This window comes from Rhincodon typus, chromosome 36 (genome assembly GCF_021869965.1).
Source record: "Rhincodon typus isolate 14 chromosome 36, sRhiTyp1.1, whole genome shotgun sequence".
NCBI lineage: Eukaryota > Metazoa > Chordata > Chondrichthyes > Orectolobiformes > Rhincodontidae > Rhincodon > Rhincodon typus.
In genome coordinates, this window is record NC_063367.1 from 9,706,695 (window position 1) to 9,724,627 (window position 17,933).

At 43.9% G+C, this 17,933-nt stretch overlaps 1 protein-coding gene across 1 annotated transcript in view; it reads right to left on the reverse strand.

Moving 5' to 3' along the window:
* Nucleotides 1-2,789: 2,789 nt before the first annotated feature.
* Nucleotides 2,790-17,933, reverse strand: part of si:ch211-217k17.9 — a 52,203-nt gene continuing 37,059 nt past the window's right edge. Inside the window, exons 14-16 of the mRNA XM_048617121.1 lie at nt 14,946-15,055; nt 11,513-11,611; nt 2,790-4,803 (exon numbers count right to left, since the gene is read on the reverse strand). Coding sequence (XP_048473078.1) covers nt 4,741-4,803; nt 11,513-11,611; nt 14,946-15,055 — 272 coding nt within the window. The 3' untranslated portion in view covers nt 2,790-4,740. The remainder of the gene's footprint in view (nt 4,804-11,512; nt 11,612-14,945; nt 15,056-17,933) is intronic.

Genomic DNA, 17,933 nt, shown 5'->3' on the forward strand with positions numbered 1-17,933 from the left:
AGGTGGGAGGAAGAACAGGTTAGGGAGGCAGGGACGAGCTGGACTGGTTTTGGGATGCGGTAGGGAGGGGAGATTTTGAAACTTGTGAAATCCACATTGATACCATTGGGCTGCAGGGTTCCCAAGCGGAATACGAGTTGCTGTTCCTGCAACCTTCGGGTGGCATCGTTGTGGCACTGCAGGAGGCCCAGGATGGACATGTCGTCTGAGGAATGGGAGGGGGAGTTGAAATGGTTCGCGACTGGGAGGTGCAGTTGTTTATTGCGAACCGAGCGTAGGTGTTCTGCAAAGCGAGACACTGCAGACTATGATCCTATTGGATAAGTGAGGGTTTGAGATAGGATTTAAACTAGAGCTACAGTTATGCATTATTAGTGGACACAGTTACCCAAGGATTGAAGCAAATCCTGGTACCTGGTAGAGGTGGTAACCGCTGAGCCACCAAGAGGAGAATAGCAGCTCATTTCCAGTTTCCCACTGGTATATCTGCTGCCTTATCATGCAATGGGATATTTTCTTGCCTCCAACAGGAGCTGCAAGTTCAACGCTCACTCGGCCTGCTCAATGCAGGCAAAGGAGCTTCAATATTAAATGGAGTCCTTCCACCATAAGCCGATAGCTGGCAGAAAGAATGGGAGAGATTGCTCACCAGGACGTGTAAGAAAGACTAACAATGCCCCAACAACTTTAAAAGCCCTATGGGCAGTTGGCTGAAGAGTCAGGATGGATACAGACTGCCTCCTTGTGTTGCATAGAATGGAGATGCTCTAAATCAATACCTGCGGGTGTGGAGTGGGGTTGGTATTGTGTAGGAAACTACACATCTTCCCCAGTAATCCTACTGCTCAAGAAAACTGAATGGAGGCAAACCTGCTCCCATCGCACTTCATCCATCAATCCAAACCAGGTAAGGACTAGGCTCATGGGAGTTTAAGAATTTCAAACCATAAAGTGCTAAACAGGGTAAATCCAAGGTGGCCAGGAAGTGCAGAACCAGGTCATATAATTTCAGGATGTGCAGGTCGGCCATTTAGGAGTGAAAGGAGGATGTATTTTCATCAGCCAGAGAATGGGGATCCTCTAGCTCAGAGATAGAGGCCAAAACATTGAATGTTTAAAAAAAAGGAGGAGGAGTTACATACCATTCTTTAGGATTAGAGAGCAAAAAAAAGGTATGGAGAAAGCAGGAATGGAGTTGGATGATCAGCAATGGCAGAACAGGCTCAAAAGGGCTGTATGACCTAACCTACTCCTATTTTCTATATATAGAGTCTTCCACTTGTGGTCTAAATCACAATTGTCAGCCTGTTTAGAAACAGAATGAGTTGATAGAATTAGTATCATGAGCAGAAAGATTACAAATCCTATGCTGCTTCGTTCCAAAAGAAAAAGTTTCAAGTGGCTATAAAAAGGTGGAATATGGGATTCATCCCATTTGTTACTAGCCAGCACCTCCAGCTGAAATCACACTACGCAGAAGGATGTAGGTGAAGCAAACCTTTTTGTAAGCTTGCGTTTCTCAATGTGCTAATGAAGCAGCTCTTTGCTGAACTAGGTGATTTAAGGTGTGGCAGTCAATTGGTACAGACATTAGATGTCACAAACAAGAACTAGATTAAAGTGGAATTTTTTTATTGTTCCAGTTAAGTGGTGAATTTGCCTTTGTGTGCAACCCTTATATAGGAAAGCACGATCAAAAATAAGGAGGTATCAAATCAAAAGGAAGCCACTTTAGTTTGACTAACAGTTTGGTCAAGGAATGAGGTAAAAGAAAATGCACAAGGCTCAAGAGCTGAGAAGGTGGAGGTATGTGTTTCAAAAAAAAAGTGGTAATAGGATGTAGGCAACATTAGTTAAGGCTAAGTTACTGTACACAGAAAACAAAAAAAAAAATAAAAATAAATAAATGCTGGTGATCAGCAGATCAGGCAGCCTCCATGGGGGGAGCAAGTTAAATGTTTCAAGTCCAGATGAGGCAGACTCTCCATAGATGCTGAGATAACAAAGTTTAGAGCTGGATGAACATAGCAGGCCAAGCAGCAGAGGAGCAGGAAGGCTGATGTTTTGGGCCTGGACCCTTCTTCAGAATTCTTCACATTTCTGAAGGGTCTAAGCCCAAAACATCAGCCTTCCTGCTCGGCCTGCAGTATTCATCCAGCTCTACACCTTGTTGTCATCTCTGGAGTGTTGTAATCAGTATTCTGTACATTGCAAATTCTTTTAATGAGGGAGAGACACTAACTTGTTGAAAGAGGCAAGAGGGAGTTGTAGCAAAGCAGTCCAACTGGATAGAATAGCCTTGCAGTGGATGTACGAATACCCAAAGCCCAGAGCAATTGTAGGCTACACTGAGGGACAATGTGTACTTAACTCTACAAAAGCCCATTAATACGACAACAGCTGCATAACATATGAAACAGCTAGCATGCTCAAGTTGAAACTCAAATGAATGTACGTACTATACAGGTTGACTATTTAGACTTTCAGGCTTAATACAGATCCAGCAACCTAAAGATTGGATAGGTTCAGTACAAGCAAGCAAGATCATTAACAAGAGCAGGAGTAAGCCATCTGACCACTTGAGCCTGATCTGCCATTCAATAATATCATGGCCAATCTTTTGTTAGCTGTCTGCTCATCATAATCCTCAATTCATTTACTACTTGAAATCTGCCTTAAAACAAACAACATTCAAGGTAGCCTCAAAATGCTTCACTGGGCAGGGAATTTCACAAACCGGAGTATCGGCAGCAAAAGTACATCCTACAGCAAGGAAACAAACACGCAAAAAACAAACAAAAAATCTTTATTAAAAATTTACAAAAAAGTCACTGGAGATTTGTCTCCGCGGGCTTTTGTACAAGTATATTTTTGTTTAAACTTCTATAATAAGTCACATTTTACTGGTGAAATTACAATAGGTCAGCTATAAGTCACTGAATGCAAAAAAGCAACTGTTGCATTTGGCATGCATGTGAACAAAATTTAAATTGCATTGATATCTTGCTACAAATGGCAGCTTTTCCATTACTCTACACCCCACACCCAAAATGAGACACCCTTTTGAGAAAACTGTAAAAAGTCACTCAGCCACCTGCATACTCACTTCTTGGAAAAGGAGAACTTGACCTCTCCACTTTGAGAAGTCATTGCATCTGGCTTATATCCAATTATAAAAATTGGAAACCACAACCTTCATTAACTTGGATAACAGAATCCTGTCACTGATGAAAGTAATCAAACCAGACAGACAATGAAGGCACACATGCAGTTAGCCACCAAAAGAATGGGTATTTTGAAGTGTAACTTTCTGGGTCAGGACTACACAGTCAGAGACCAGCACCAGAACTGTTCAGCTTCAGTCAACAGGTTTGAAGTTTGTTACAAGACATGCTTCAGTTAAACTTCCTGCTCAAAAGGGCTTAAGCTACTGCCAGGTATCTTAAATATGACACATCAGGATGGGATCCCATTTCTTCTGGGAGCCTTGTTTTTCCAGTGATTGAGACAAGTGACTCACCTATATTAAAACAAAGTCTATCCCGGTGCACAAAAATTTAAAACATGAAACAAAGTTGTGAAGGTGATTGACAGTCAGTCATAGGTTCCCAATTTTAAAGAAGAGGGCCAAAAAAGTTTGTTACCATCCTAAATGCAAGCAAATATTCTCCATTGTAGCATTTCCCACAAAAGATGCCCAGAATTTGTGAGTACTTGTTTGTTCCTATACATCCCAATTAGACTACTTTCATGAAAGATTATGTAAATCAGAGCCAAGAGACAATGGGACAAGAGATTTAAAGCCAAACCAGATCCCATGAGCAAATGAGGACCATGCAAACCAAGTCAACTTTCACTACAAATATTTGAAAACAAACAAGGGTGAAAATGTCCACACCTGTAAAGTATCACATGATCAGATTATATTTTGCAAGTTAGTTACATTGGAACTCAAATTGGCACAAGATGAGATACAAAACAATACAGTCCTCTGTTTATTGACTACATAACCACACACAGAAATACTTCAATCTTAGTTCAGAGTGATCAAGTCTGGAGTGCAATGCTTCAGTCTCCTTGGAATGGTGTTTAAGCAGACTCAAGTGCAGATGATGCTGACTAACTACCACCAGTGCCTTCAAGTAGAAGCGTGGAATTCAAGACGTATATCAATATTGACTTTTAGATGCATTGGTCAACAAACCTTTTTGCTCAGCCATGCACAAATGGCTGTGGTCCCTTTTCCGATGGGATTATAGCCACAAATATAAAGCCAGATAGATAATTATTGTACTGTTTCATTACATTACAGATATGGTGGTGATGCTTGTTCAATTCACAAAACTCAAGTCCAGGCTACTGAACAAAAAGTTAATCTAGACAGGGTCACCAGGGAGAAAAGTAGCCAAATTCCATTTTAATTGCAGTGACATAACTAAATCCAAGCATCAACTCAAACTGGCTGCTCAGTGTAGACTTCCTGAAACAAACTCCAAAGTAGCCATTTGAAACTGGGATGCCCCACCTAGATTTCTTCCACACACAGTGGAAAGAACACCAATGCCTTCCATGACCAGTCTGATGCCAAGTAAAATGACAAACATCAGGAAAAGCTGGGATACAATTTATAATTTCACCTCAAAGCTGAACCCTGAATATGCAATGTTCCTCTTCCAACTAGAGCAGCAAAACAAAATCAGGACAAGTTCAATCTCATCCACAGATCTTTGATTGAAAATATTATGAGTTGAAGGAGTAATTGACATATATTGGTTCACGGAGCCTGTAACTTTCTGGATTCACCTGAAAAACATTTAAAAACAAACAGTAAGTAGTCTCCTTGACACAAAGGGAGTTAAAACAATGCAGAAGTCTTAAAATAAGCCCTAGTACATAGGAAGCAAATCTTTGTACTAAGTTTCAATGCACAAGCTGCAGTTTGCTTGAATTACAGTTGTTGCATTTGAATACTCAAAAGAACCAGGTGAAGAGCTGGATGAACACAGCAGGCCAAGCAGCATCATAGGAGCAGAAAGGCTGACGTTTCAGGCCTAGACCCTTCATCAGAAATGGGGGAGGCGGATAGAAGATGGATAGAGGAGAGGAAACAAACAGGTTGAAGGGGCGGGGATGGAGCCAGTAAAAGGAGTGTAGGTGGGGAGTTAGGAGGGGATAGGTCAGTCCAGGGAGGATGGACAGGTCAAGGGGGCGGGATGAGGTTAGTAGGTAGGAGATGGGGGTGCGGCTTGAGGTGGGAGGAAGAACAGGTTAGGGAGGCAGGGACGAGCTGGACTAGTTTTGGGATGCGGTCCTCAACTGTGTCTCCCACATTTCCCGCAACCCATCCCTCACACCCCGTCCATGCAAGAACCAAAAAAAAAATCCCCCTCGTCCTCACGTACCACCCCACCAACCTCCAGATTCAACGCATCATCCTCCGACACTTCCGCCATCAGCAATCTGACCCCACCACCAAAGACATCTTTCCCTCCCCACCCTTATCTGCTTTCCGGAGGGACCACTCTCTCCGTGACTCCCTTGTCCTTTCCACACTCCCCTCCAGCCCCACCACACCCGGCACTTCTTCCTGCGGTTGCAGGGAATGCTATACCTGCCCCCATACCTCCTCCCTCGCCCCCATCCCAGGCCCCAAGAAGACTTTCCACATCAAGCAGATGTTCACCTGCACATCTGCCAATGTGGTATACTGCATCTGCTGTACCTGTTGTGGCCTCCTCTACATCGGGGAAACCAAGCGGAGGCTCGGGGACTGCTTTGCAGAACACCTACGCTCAGTTCGCAATAAACAACTGCACCTCCCAGTCGCGAATCATTTCAACACCCCCTCCCATTCCTCAGACGACATGTCCATCCTGGGCCTCCTGCAGTGCCACAACGATGCCACCCGAAGGTTGCAGGAACAGCAACTCATTTCGCTTGGGAACCCTGCAGCCCAATGGTATCAATGTTGATTTCTCAAGCTTCAAAATCTCCCCTCCCCCTACTGCATCCCAAAACCAGTCCAGCTCATCCCCGCCTCCCTAACTTGTTCTTCCTCCCACCTCAAGCCGCACCTCCATCTCCTACCTACTAACCTCAGCCCACCCCCTTGACTTGTCCATCCTCCCTGGACAGACCTATCCCCTCCCTAACTCCCCACCTACACTCACCTTTACTGGCTCCACCCCCACCTCATCAGCCTGTTTGTTTCCTCTCCACCTATCCATCTTCTATCCGCCTCCCACTCTCCCTATTTATTTCAGAACCCCCTTCCCCTTCCCCCCCCATTTCTGATGAAGGGTCTAGGCCTGAAACGTCAGCCTTTCTGCTCCTATGATGCTGCTTGGCCTGCTGTGTTCATCCAGCTCTGCACCTTGTTGTCTCGGATTCTCCAGCATCTGACTCAAAAGATCCAGTTTGTTTCAAGAATGTTTGTTAAAAGTAAATGAAATTGCACCCTATTCCAGAATATAAAAAAAGGCGAAAACCTGAGAAAGACTTCATTCAAAATCAGAATAAACTGACCAAGTTTCTTGTAATTAACCAAGGAAGCTGCTCAAACTGGATCTCCCCATAAACAATGAAGAATTTGCCGTCGTCTGCAAGACTTTGTCACGTGCTTATTACAAGAATGCAAACTAAATAGAAATCAGACATTTACACTGAATGAAGTGGATTCTGATGGGATCTTTAGGAGGTTCTAAAGGAGGGTCACTGGACCCAAATTGTTAATTCTGCTTTCTATCCATAGATGCTGCCAGACCGGAATTTCTTGTGATTTTTGTTCCAAACTTTCAGCATCCACAGTGCATAGTTCCACTTTGTAGGGATTCTGTGTCATGTGGCCAAAGTACATGACCGACCCTTCGAGAAACATCCCAGCCAGACCCACCCGTGACCCTGCATTTCTTGTGGCTAATCTACCTAACCTGCACATCCCTGGATGCTGAGGCAATTTAGCATGGCCAATCCACTTAATGGTACATCTTTGGACTGCGGGAGGAAAATGGAGCAGTCGGAGGAAACCCACACAGACAGGTGAGTGGGGAATCCAACCTGTAAGCTAACCACTGAGCCACTTGGTTTTATTTTAGTATGGTACTAAATCTTAAGAAAATATTGTCAAGTGGATCCTATCTGCAGAAATCAAGTGTGGTGTGTTAAACTAGTTATTGATAACCTGCCCAATTTTATTATATTGCAAAATCATCCTTTAAATTGAAGATCTGAGCACTGATTGAATAAAGTCAAAAATTTAAGTCACATTCATGAGGCATAGGATTCCCTCGACCAAAAAAAACAAACTTGCATTTACACAACACAAGGAGACAGAATAGGAAGCGGAGCAGAATTTGGCTCTATGTTGATGAATTGGAAATGCGTGTTGTGCCAGTAAAGTTTAGGTTGTACATGGACAGAAAAGCCCTCTTGTGGTGCAGAGGTCATGTCCCTACCCGTGCCAGGATGCCAGGTTCATGTCCCACCTGCTCCAGAGCTGTGTAACATTTCTAAAACAGGTTAATTAGGAAAAAAAGAAGAAAAGAAAAGAAAGGACTGCAGATGCTGTAAGTTGACAAAAAAAAAAAATAGAACTTGCTGGAAAAGATCAGCAGGTCTGGCAGCATCTGTGGGCAGAAAATCAGCTAAAAGTTTGGGTCAAGTAACCCCTCAAAAGGAGGCTAAATTAAGAAAACAGGCAAATAAATGACAGCACAAGCACAAGTACAAGGTGATGAGACTGCCATTCATTGGATAGACTACACCCAGAAATACTCTAGAGAAAAACATTTGGGTATCAGATGAAGTTGAATTTTTTTTTCTATTTAACCTATTTTTCTAAATCATGTTCAGATGTAATGACACACCTCAGACAGGTTCAAGTCACCTGTTCCACTTGGTCCAGAGGTAGGAACACAAACTGCATCACAAATGGAAGGCTAAAACCCAAGGATGGATTCAGTCCAGGTGGTTTAACACACCTGGTCATACCACTCTTTCCCCGTCTGCTCATCTTTAGATGGTGATTCGAGATTTTCCTTACCTCATCCTGCAAGGTCCTAACAATCTCCAGTTTTTAATACAAAAAACCAGAACCCATAGCTTGGCACAGAGAACAAAGACTCTCAGCCCTAATGGTGCACAATTAAAGTCAACAATACCACTACTCAATCACTACTGGGTACATGCCTAAGGAATAGTCTCACTGGGTCAGATACCACAGGACAGACCTGGAGAAAGCAGATACCAGTTAAGCCCGGTTTTAAAATCAGGCTTCTGTATATAGTTGAGACATCAGCCTGTTTCTGTCCAACAGATCCTAGAGGTTGCTGACTACATTTGTACAAATGTAGTCAATCACCCAGAGATTACAATCTCATTCTATATTTTCAAATTGCCTCTCTGAACCTTCCATTGTCAAACCGTCAGTCCTGGAATTCAAAGTCACCCTGATTTCTTAGAATTGAGAGATCAAGTGGAAAGGGCAGGATATGGACCCAGTGGAGGAGATAACATGTTGGAAACATCTGCTATAGGCAGTAATGCATGGGGGCAGGGGGTGTGGAAATGGTTTGCAGGACAGAAACTTGAAGGTTAAATGATTCCACTGCTGCGTACCCTTGGCAGTGTGGGTCATGGAGAGAGGGACATTGCAAGAAGGGATGCATTGGAGATCCCAGCAGGATAACTTCGCAGGTGCAGTATATTTTTATAGATGGCACATATTGGCAGAAACTAGAGGTTTTCTTTCATTCATGGGTTGTGGTGGTCATTGGCTAGACCCAGCATTTATTGCCCAGGTGGTGGTGAGCTGTCAACTTGAACCACTATTTGATTTATAGGGACAGTCCTCTAGCATGGGAGTCCCAGTAGTTTGTTTCTTCAGTTACTAGTTATGATATCATTCAAGTTAAGTGGTTACGGTTGTGGTGCAGTGCAGTGCAAGGGAAGAGGAATTTGCAGGTAGTGGTGCTCTGATGCATCTGCTACCCTTGTCTTTATAGTTGTTTGAGAGATTGCTTAGAACATACAGCCTTAGAGAGTTAGTATATTGTAGATGATGCACACTGCTGCCAACATGCACCAGTGCTGGAGGGAGTGAATTGTGAAGGTGGATGATTTAAACTGGCACATTGACAACATCAGCACTTAAACTAAAATGACTTCTGGGTAAAGGTGGTGAGCAGTGTTACTGGGACCAGAAGGGGATCTTCAAGTTCATGTTCCAATTGTGTATCACTTGATCAAGGGGGACCTGGCATTTAAACATTCCAGATGTAGCCTGTGTTAGAGACAAACAACTGCAGATGCTGGTATCCAAGACAGACAACCCACAGCAAGGCAGGCAACATCTGGCAAGAGAAAGGAGCAATGTTTAGGGTGTAACCAGTCCTGAAGGGTTATACCCAAAACATTGACTGCTCCTTTCTTGCCAGATGTTGCCTACCTTGGGTTCCAGCATCTGCAGCTGTTTCTAACCAAATTTAACCACTACAAAAAAGTCTCTTCAAAAGGAACCCCACTTTGAAGTTCTCTGCCTCCCTCAGGAGGAAGATTTAGTGATCCCCTTTCTCACTGCTGTGACCTCTTCAACCACACCACAAAACAAACGCTACTACAGCCACATGACCTTCCTCAGCCCCAGTCTTCGCCACCATCTCATCCCTCAAGTCATACAAGTACATTTCAAACCTTCCAAATTTGGACCTACCTTCAATGCTCCATACTCAACACTTTCAATGCCTCCAGAAACAATTCACTCTAGATTCTCCACACAACTTCTCCGCAATGTGTCAGCACCTCCACTCCCTCTCCTCATCCCTCCCCCAGCTCAAGGCCTCCTTTTCTCAAGCTTGCAGAGGACCTCTGCTCTATATTAGACAGAATCCACACACACGATGACTTTTCTGCTTCATATCAGACAAGTCCTCAATGACTATACCCAAAACATTGACTGCTGCTTTGCTTGCCATGTTCTTCAAGCCTCCTGTTTGTCTACCCCAGATGTAACCTATACCTTGCAGCTCAGATTTTGCTGATAGCAAGGCATTTGCCACGGAAATGGAAGAAAGCTCCTCATGAAGATGCAATCTGTGGTGTGGAGTTCACCTTTCACTGGCAAAATGCAGAGTCATTGTCAGGGAAGCTCTAGTGCAGAAGAGGCCATTCAGCCCAGATGAGTCTCCACCAATCTGGAGCATCCCATGCAGACTCAGCACCCCTACCTTATCCCAGGGCACTGAGGCAATTTTAGCATGGCCAATCCACCCAAACAGTACATCTTCAGACTGTGGAAGGAAACCAGAGCACCCAGCAGAAACCCCCTACAGACATTGCATGTGCAACATCCACACTGTTACCCAAGGTTGGAATCGAGCTGGGGTCTGTGGTGCTGAGAGACAGCAGTGCTAAGCAAAGACACCACATGCTCCAGGCTTCCAGTGAGATCATCAAGCAGTCATAGCAAGCTAAGAAACACAATGTGCCGATTACGTCAAAATTAAGAAAAGGAGGATTCAGTGGCAGTTGAAAAACATGAGAAATTTAATATTCCAAAGTAGGTTCACACAGCAAGCAAGCTGATCAGTAGTAATTGCAACATTAGTTTGCTTTAAAATCCAGTTAACCTTCATTAAGGACATAACTCCAGGGTGTTTTTACAGCAAGGCCAACAGTATCAACAAGATTGGAACTTCTCACCAGTTTAATAATTGTCTGCAGACAGAGGTGTGGTGACCTTAAGCTTGGAGGTGGAGATGCCAGAGCCAGACTGGTCTAGACAAAGTCAGAAGTCGCAACACTGGGTTTATAGTCCAACAGGTTTATTTGAAATCACAAGCTTTTGGAGCACTGCTTTGTCTGGTGAAGTCTGGAACACTCTGCTCAGAGCTTGATTTCAAGTAAATCTGTTGGACTATAACCTGGTATCATGTGATTTCTGACTCAAGCTCAATGGCAATCTGAGGAAATTTGTCATTGTCAGCACCTTTAAAGTTAGTTTAAAAGGCATGTACACAAATTCCAGGGAGTTGAATAACAATGGAACACTGGTTACACTTGTCGTAAAGTCAGAATTTTAAAGTAAACCACTTGCCATTTGCAGTTCAGAAGTCCCTACCCTCATTCTTTCCAATATGTATGCATTACAGAAGGATACAGAATTACTTTGAGGAATTACCTTGACTTCATAAAGGCAGATAAAAGGAACTGCATGGTGTTATAGTAAGAGTTGCAGACGATGTAGACACGCCAAAAGAAACAATGTTTAAGCAGGGCCAAACTAGACTGTGTTGGATGACAGTGAGGGAAGAGAAGCTTAACCAGCACAAGAGTATTAACTCTAAGAGGAGGTAATGGAGGGCTGTAGGGGAAGGAGTAGGACTGGAAGCCACCCATATGTACATATCTGACTTGAATATTTTGAGTGGGTGTTCTCCGAACCATTCAAAAAACTTGGACCATGCCTGATTAAGAGTAAAAACATAATTGTGGAGTAGATAGTTAAGCAGCTCACCTCTGGCAATGGTATGTTACTTGCATTCTCACGTTCAACGTCCCAGGCTTCAAACGCAAAGCTCTTCTGACAAGCCGCACAGAACCTATATTTCCAGCACTAAACCCCAACACAAGAGAACACATTTCAATTTGCTTTTACAAACTTAAGGTATACCAAGATGTAGGATTTGAAGTCAGTTCCAAAACAGCAACTCCAATGCTGTATCTAACCCTGATCACCAGATTCAAACCTAACCAGTCATCAACACCAGTGTCTTCCCACCTCTTGTTGGGAATAGCAGGCTTCACTTTGAAGCGTTGGTGGTAAGCACATTTGTACTGAAATGTTTGTGGGCAGTCCCCAGGTTACAAACTGTTTCAGAGTACATTAAGTCACTTTGCACACAATTTGAACAATGTAGTACAATATGAAATAGCTGTTTTGAAGTACAAGCAAATATTTGCATTTTGGACCCTTAAAATTAATTCAGATTATGTTCCTAAGTCAGGGATCACCTGGATATTAAACTGGAAAGAGAACAGTCAAAGTCACAGGCCTTTCAGCCCTACTCATCTATGCTGACCAATTTTCCCCAAACTAGTCTATTTGCCTGCATTTGGACCGTATCCCTTGACTTTTTCTATCCATATAACTGTCCAAATGTCGAGTGTTGCCATTGTACTGGTCTCTACCACTTCCTGACAGCTCCTTCCAGACATGCACCACCCTCTTAAAAAAAGTTGCCCCTCAGGGCCCTTTTAAAATCTTTCCCTTCACCTTAGAAATCAATGACCTCTAGTTTTGGACTCCCCTACCCTAGGGAAAGACCTATTCACCTGATCACAGTATATTTAAAACAGTTAAGAGTCCAGCTGTTTGATGTGAAACCTTCAAAAGTTCAAGCCCCACCTATTCCAGGTGGTGTATAATCACATTTTTGAACCAACCTGTTCAGATATCTACCCTGCAAAGGCTAGAGTTTTAAAAAATTAGGATCAATTCTGAATTGGAGGTTGAAAGGATGATTTAGGGTGTTCGGGATAGTATCCGAGGGAGATTTTAGAAGAACTTCCTACAGTTTTCCTTAACCCAAGAACAATTGTAGCACTCACCCTTGTGGTTAGATTATCCATAGCAGGAAATTGTGTGACCATATCCTGGCAATGCATTGCTTATTTATATTAAAGAAAGGAGTCTCAATAAACATTCAGCCTTTTAATTACAAAGGACTTTAGGACCAATTTTTGTCAGATCAATACATTAAGATTAACTGATGGGTGGGGGCAATAAAGTTCACGTGTCCTATGGAGAACCTTGCTCCAAGCTATTGTACATACAGCTTGCTTACTGCACGCAGCAATTTATTCTTATAGCTGCGCTACAACCAAATATAGCTCTATATTCCACACTTCCAAGGGGCAACAGGTTCATTTGTTTTTAGCAGAAATTAGCTGTGTACTTGATGTGATGTGGAGTACAAAAAGTTCAATACCATACAACCACACAATGCAGAGATCTTGTTGAAAGGCAGAGATAGTAAGCACGGCCGATGCTGGCATCAGTGATAAGTGTAGAGCTAAAGGAGTACAGCAGGTCAGGAAAGTTAATGTTTCAGGTCGGGACCCTTCAGAAATGGGGAGGAGGAAGGGAGCTCAGAAATAAAGAGAGGTGGTGGGGCTGGGGAAGGTAGGAGGGATGGTGATAGGCGAGTGCAGGTAGGCAGTGGTGGGAATTAGTCTGAGGTGGGAGGAGCAGATGGACAGGTTGTGTCAGGTCAAGGAGGCAGGGATGAGAGGGAAGGTTGGTCGGTCATGGGAGGTCTCACTGATGTAGAGGAGGCCACATTGGGAGCAGTGGATACAATAGACCACATTCATATCAGACAGAGGTTTACCTGCACGTCTGTCAAAGGTTTGTTTGGTGCCATGGAGGTGAGGGGGGTTGGGGAGGTGTAGCACTTCCTGCGGTCACAGGGAAAGGTACCGGGGTGGTGGGGCTAGTGGGGAGCGAGTCGCAGACAGTGGTCCCTATGGAAGGCAGATTCGGGTGGGGAGGGAAAGGAAATGTATCTTTGGTTGTGGGGTCAGATTGTAGGTGGTGGAGAACGATGCGTTGAATACAGAGGTTAGATTAGTGGGGTGATATGACAGGACAAGGGGGATTCTGTTTTTGGGACAGGGGTGCGGGAAACAAGAGAAGTAGTTGAGAGCATTTTCAACCACCGAAGCGGGTGGGAGTGGGGGATGCAGAGTTGTGGTCCTGGAAGAAAGACGACATCTGGGATGTTCAGGTGTGGAACACCCCATCTTGGGAGCACATGCGATGGAGGTGGAGGAATGGGAGGAGGGGATTGCATTCTTGCAGGAGGGTGGATGAGAGGAGGTGTAGCCTACTAGCTATGGGAGTCAATGGGCTTGAAATAGATGTGTTTTGAGATGGTCACCAGAGATGGAGACAGAGGTCTAGGAAGGAGAGGTAATCAGATGGTCCAGGTGAACTTGAGGTTGGGGTGAAAGGTGTTAGTAAAGTTGAATTGTTCAAGCTCCTCGTGGGAGCGTGAGGCAGCACCAATACAGTCAATGTAGCGGAGGAAGAGGATAGTGGATAGTACCAGCGTAGCAAGAGGAATTGTTCCACGTATCCTACGAAGAGGCGGGCACAGCTTGGGCCCCATGTGAGTTCCCATGGCCACCCCCTTAGTCTGTAGGAAGTGGGAGGAGTTAAAGTTAAGGGTAAGGTCTATTCCATCTGCTCCCGATGTGGCCTCCTCTACATCGGCAAGACCAAGCAGAGGCTCAGACCGCTTTGGTCGAGCGCCTGTGCTCTGTTCAAGACAGATGACAACACCTTCCAGTCACAGACCATTTCAACTCCTCCTCCTACTCCCTGGGTGACATGTCCATCTTGGGCCTCCTCCAGTGTCACAATGACACCACCCGGAAACTGGAGGAGCAGCACCTCATATTCCACCTTGGGAGCCTACAGTGCAATGGCCTAAATGTAGATTTTTACCAGTTTGAAAAGCTCCCCCACCCCTGACCTCATCCTATGACCAACCCTCCCTCATCCCCACCTCTGACCTGACAACCTGTCTATCTTCCCTCCCATTTATCTGCTCCTCCTACCTCACTGACTAATCCCCACCACTGCCTACCTGCACTCACCTATCACCATCCCTCCTACCTTCCCCAGCCCCACCCCTGTTTCTGAACTCCCTTCCTCTTCCCCATTTCTGAAGGGTCCCGACCTGAAACATCAGCTTTCCTGGCCTGCTGTGCTCCTCCAGCTCCACACTTACTGACTCCAGCATCGGCAGTTCTTAAATCAGACGTGATCAGGATGCTGCATCTGCAACCACCTTAGACTGCAGGCTAACCTAATGTACAAAAGATCTTTCGGCCTTTGTTCACATCACCACACTGCATTCTATACAGATGAATGAAGCACTCACGAGAAAAGCCAGGATTGGGAGAGAGACGATAGCCAAGCCACACAGCAGGATGATTGCAATTCCAAATCCTGGGAAGTGGATACGTTCATATGGCCGATCCAATCTTGCACCTGAAAAAGGAAATTTTGAATAATCTCCAAACAAACTTAGTTGTTACTAACATTTAATTAACTGGAGGGGGTTTGGAGCAAATCCTGTCACCATACTGTTAACTCAATTAGTCAGTTTAGACACATCCTTGCCTGGTTGACACTAACCACAAAGCTGACTCTTTAAGAACTTCCTCCTCAATGAGGTAGGCTTAGGTCAATACACATCGAATAGTCTGCACTGAAAACCCTGCTAACATTTCCACCTGCAGTCACATTAGCTGCAGCTATCAATACCACCCACAACATTCTCACTTTACTTCTTTCCAATGCTAATTAATCCACCCTCTAGTGAAGGTGAGAATAAGCTTAAATACAAATAGGACAAATAAGACAGCCACATTGATGCACTTAGAAAACCAGTGAGGATTAAAGTAGTTACGGTTTAAGACCGCCATTCTAAAAAAGCAAACCAAAGCAGTGAGGTGCATTTCTAGTGGGAGACAGTCATATACTTACATGGAACATTGGTTAGACTAGACTACAAATACCAAAAATAGATCCAAAGAAAAAAGATCTCCAAGGCATTTGAAGGTTTACTGGAACACTAAATAGCACAAAGCATACCAGGATGATTCAACGGGCCAGGTTACCCAGCCTGCAGAAAAACAGGAACTCTAGTGATCTGATGGAAGCCCACAAATTCTGAAAGTGTAGAGATAATTGACTTGACCTCTCTAGCTGTGGTTGTTAGCAAAAAAAAAGTCACTAATGAATTAAGTTGATGTCAGGAAAAATGCTGACTTAGTACAGAAACTTGCAACTAAAATTAAACAAATATGCACTGAACTGTGAAATGGAAGGGATTAGATGGATGCATTGAGGGTTAAAGGATAGACTGTAAACACTGGCATAGACCTATGGCTTAAATGGCCTCTTATATAGTTCAAATATCTTTGACTAACGTGGGGCAGTACAGGACTTGACAGTAGTTTGAGGGGATACTGAAGGATTCTATGGAGTCACCATTCCACCCAGTGGTGAGCACTGCTGCCTCAGTGCCAGGGCCCCAGGTTTGATTCCATCCCTCAGACAACTGCCTATATAGAGTTTACACTTTTTCCTTGTATCTGTGTGGGTTTCTTTCAGGTGCCCTGGTTTCTTCCCACAGTTCAGATGTTCAGTGGATTGGCAATGCTAAATTGCCCCATAGTGCCCAGGGATGTGCAGGCTGGGTGGGTTAGCCATGGGATATGTTGGGTAACAGGATACAGTGGGAGACTGGGTCTGGGTAGGATGCTGTGGGTCAGTGAGACTTGATGGGCTGAATGGCCTCCTTCCACACCATAGGGATTCTAAAATCAATAAAACCAAAATATATGTTATTCTCTTGATACAAAGCCCCCACTACATTTACATTTCCATTTCCAAACATAAAGCAAGATCAGCACATTGTATTTCAAGAGAATTAACTGTCATCAGGTAGAGGAAACAGGGGCATTACATGCAGCCCATACTGCCTGTGCTAACTGAAAAGTGCAGAGTAGTTCTACTGCTCTGCCTCTTGCCCACAGTCTTGCAAATTCCCCATTGTTTCTGATTATCTGGATTGACTGTTGAATCTCCTCAATGCACTGTCAAGCAACCCATTCCCAATAGTGAACCTTCTCTTCCCTGGACCCTTTGTCAACTACTTAATGCTGTGCAAATTCAGATGTGTTTTCTGCATTGTAACCAAGTCAACCCTCTAAATAGAGATCACAATTCGGTACCAATCCCCTACTTGTAACCATTGAGGCTACATTCACCACATTTCCAAACAGTTCCTTTGATACAGAAAGTGCATTACTTTACCTTAACTTTCAAAAAAAGGTTTAAGCCATAAGAACAGATTTGGCAAAGTAATACTAAATTAGAACAGCAAAACATCGCAATAAACTAGAGAACCATATGAGGGCACTGTGATACCAGTCCATCACTGCAATTGAACACTCATTAGTGACAAAGCAGTAACATCTTAAAGAGTGAAGAACAAGTTTAGTTATACCAAGTTACTCAAAAAAAAGCAGCTAGCTGTTCAGATTTGGCCAGGGGTCTGACAGCATCTGCATTTACAGCATCATTGGACACAAGTTGGGAAGTTACGCATTTCCCACAGCAGGTGATATTCAGATGTGTTGTCCTGATCATTTTTTAAGTGCAACACTTAAACGGATCAGTCTCCACAGCCCAGATGCTCTAGGGTATTGTACGCAACTCAACAAATAAGAAAAAAAGGGAAAAGCTGCTGCAATGCCAACTTCAGGATCTCCAAATACATAGCCTTATAGCAGATCACAATGTAGGAATTAAGGCAGCTTGTCTATCTTCAATGATCACTGGAATGACGATTATCATACACACTGGGGAGAACACCTGTTCTTTTATAAAGAGAGCACATGGAAGCACACAGCTTTGGTTTTAACATCTTAGTCATACAACATAAACAGACCCTTTTGTCCATGCGGAACATAATCCTAAACTAGTCCCATCTGCCTGCACTTGGCCCATACCCGTCCAACCCTTTCCTACTCATGAAGGTATCCAAATGTCTTAGATGCTGTAACCAAAATTACATCCACCGCTTTCTTTGGGAGTTCATTCCACACAAACCATTAAAAGATTGCCCCCTCCTGTCTTTAAACTTGGACTTCTCATCTTAAAAATATGCCCACTTAAAATCCCCACCCTGGGGAAAGACACCTGGTCATGAACCTTTAAAAACTTTTAAAGTCATCCCTCAACCTCACACTATGATGAAAAGTCCCAACCTACCCAGCCTTATATAACCTAAACCATCCATTCCAACAACATCCTGGTAAATCTCTTCTGAACCCTCTTCAGCTTAATACAATCCTTC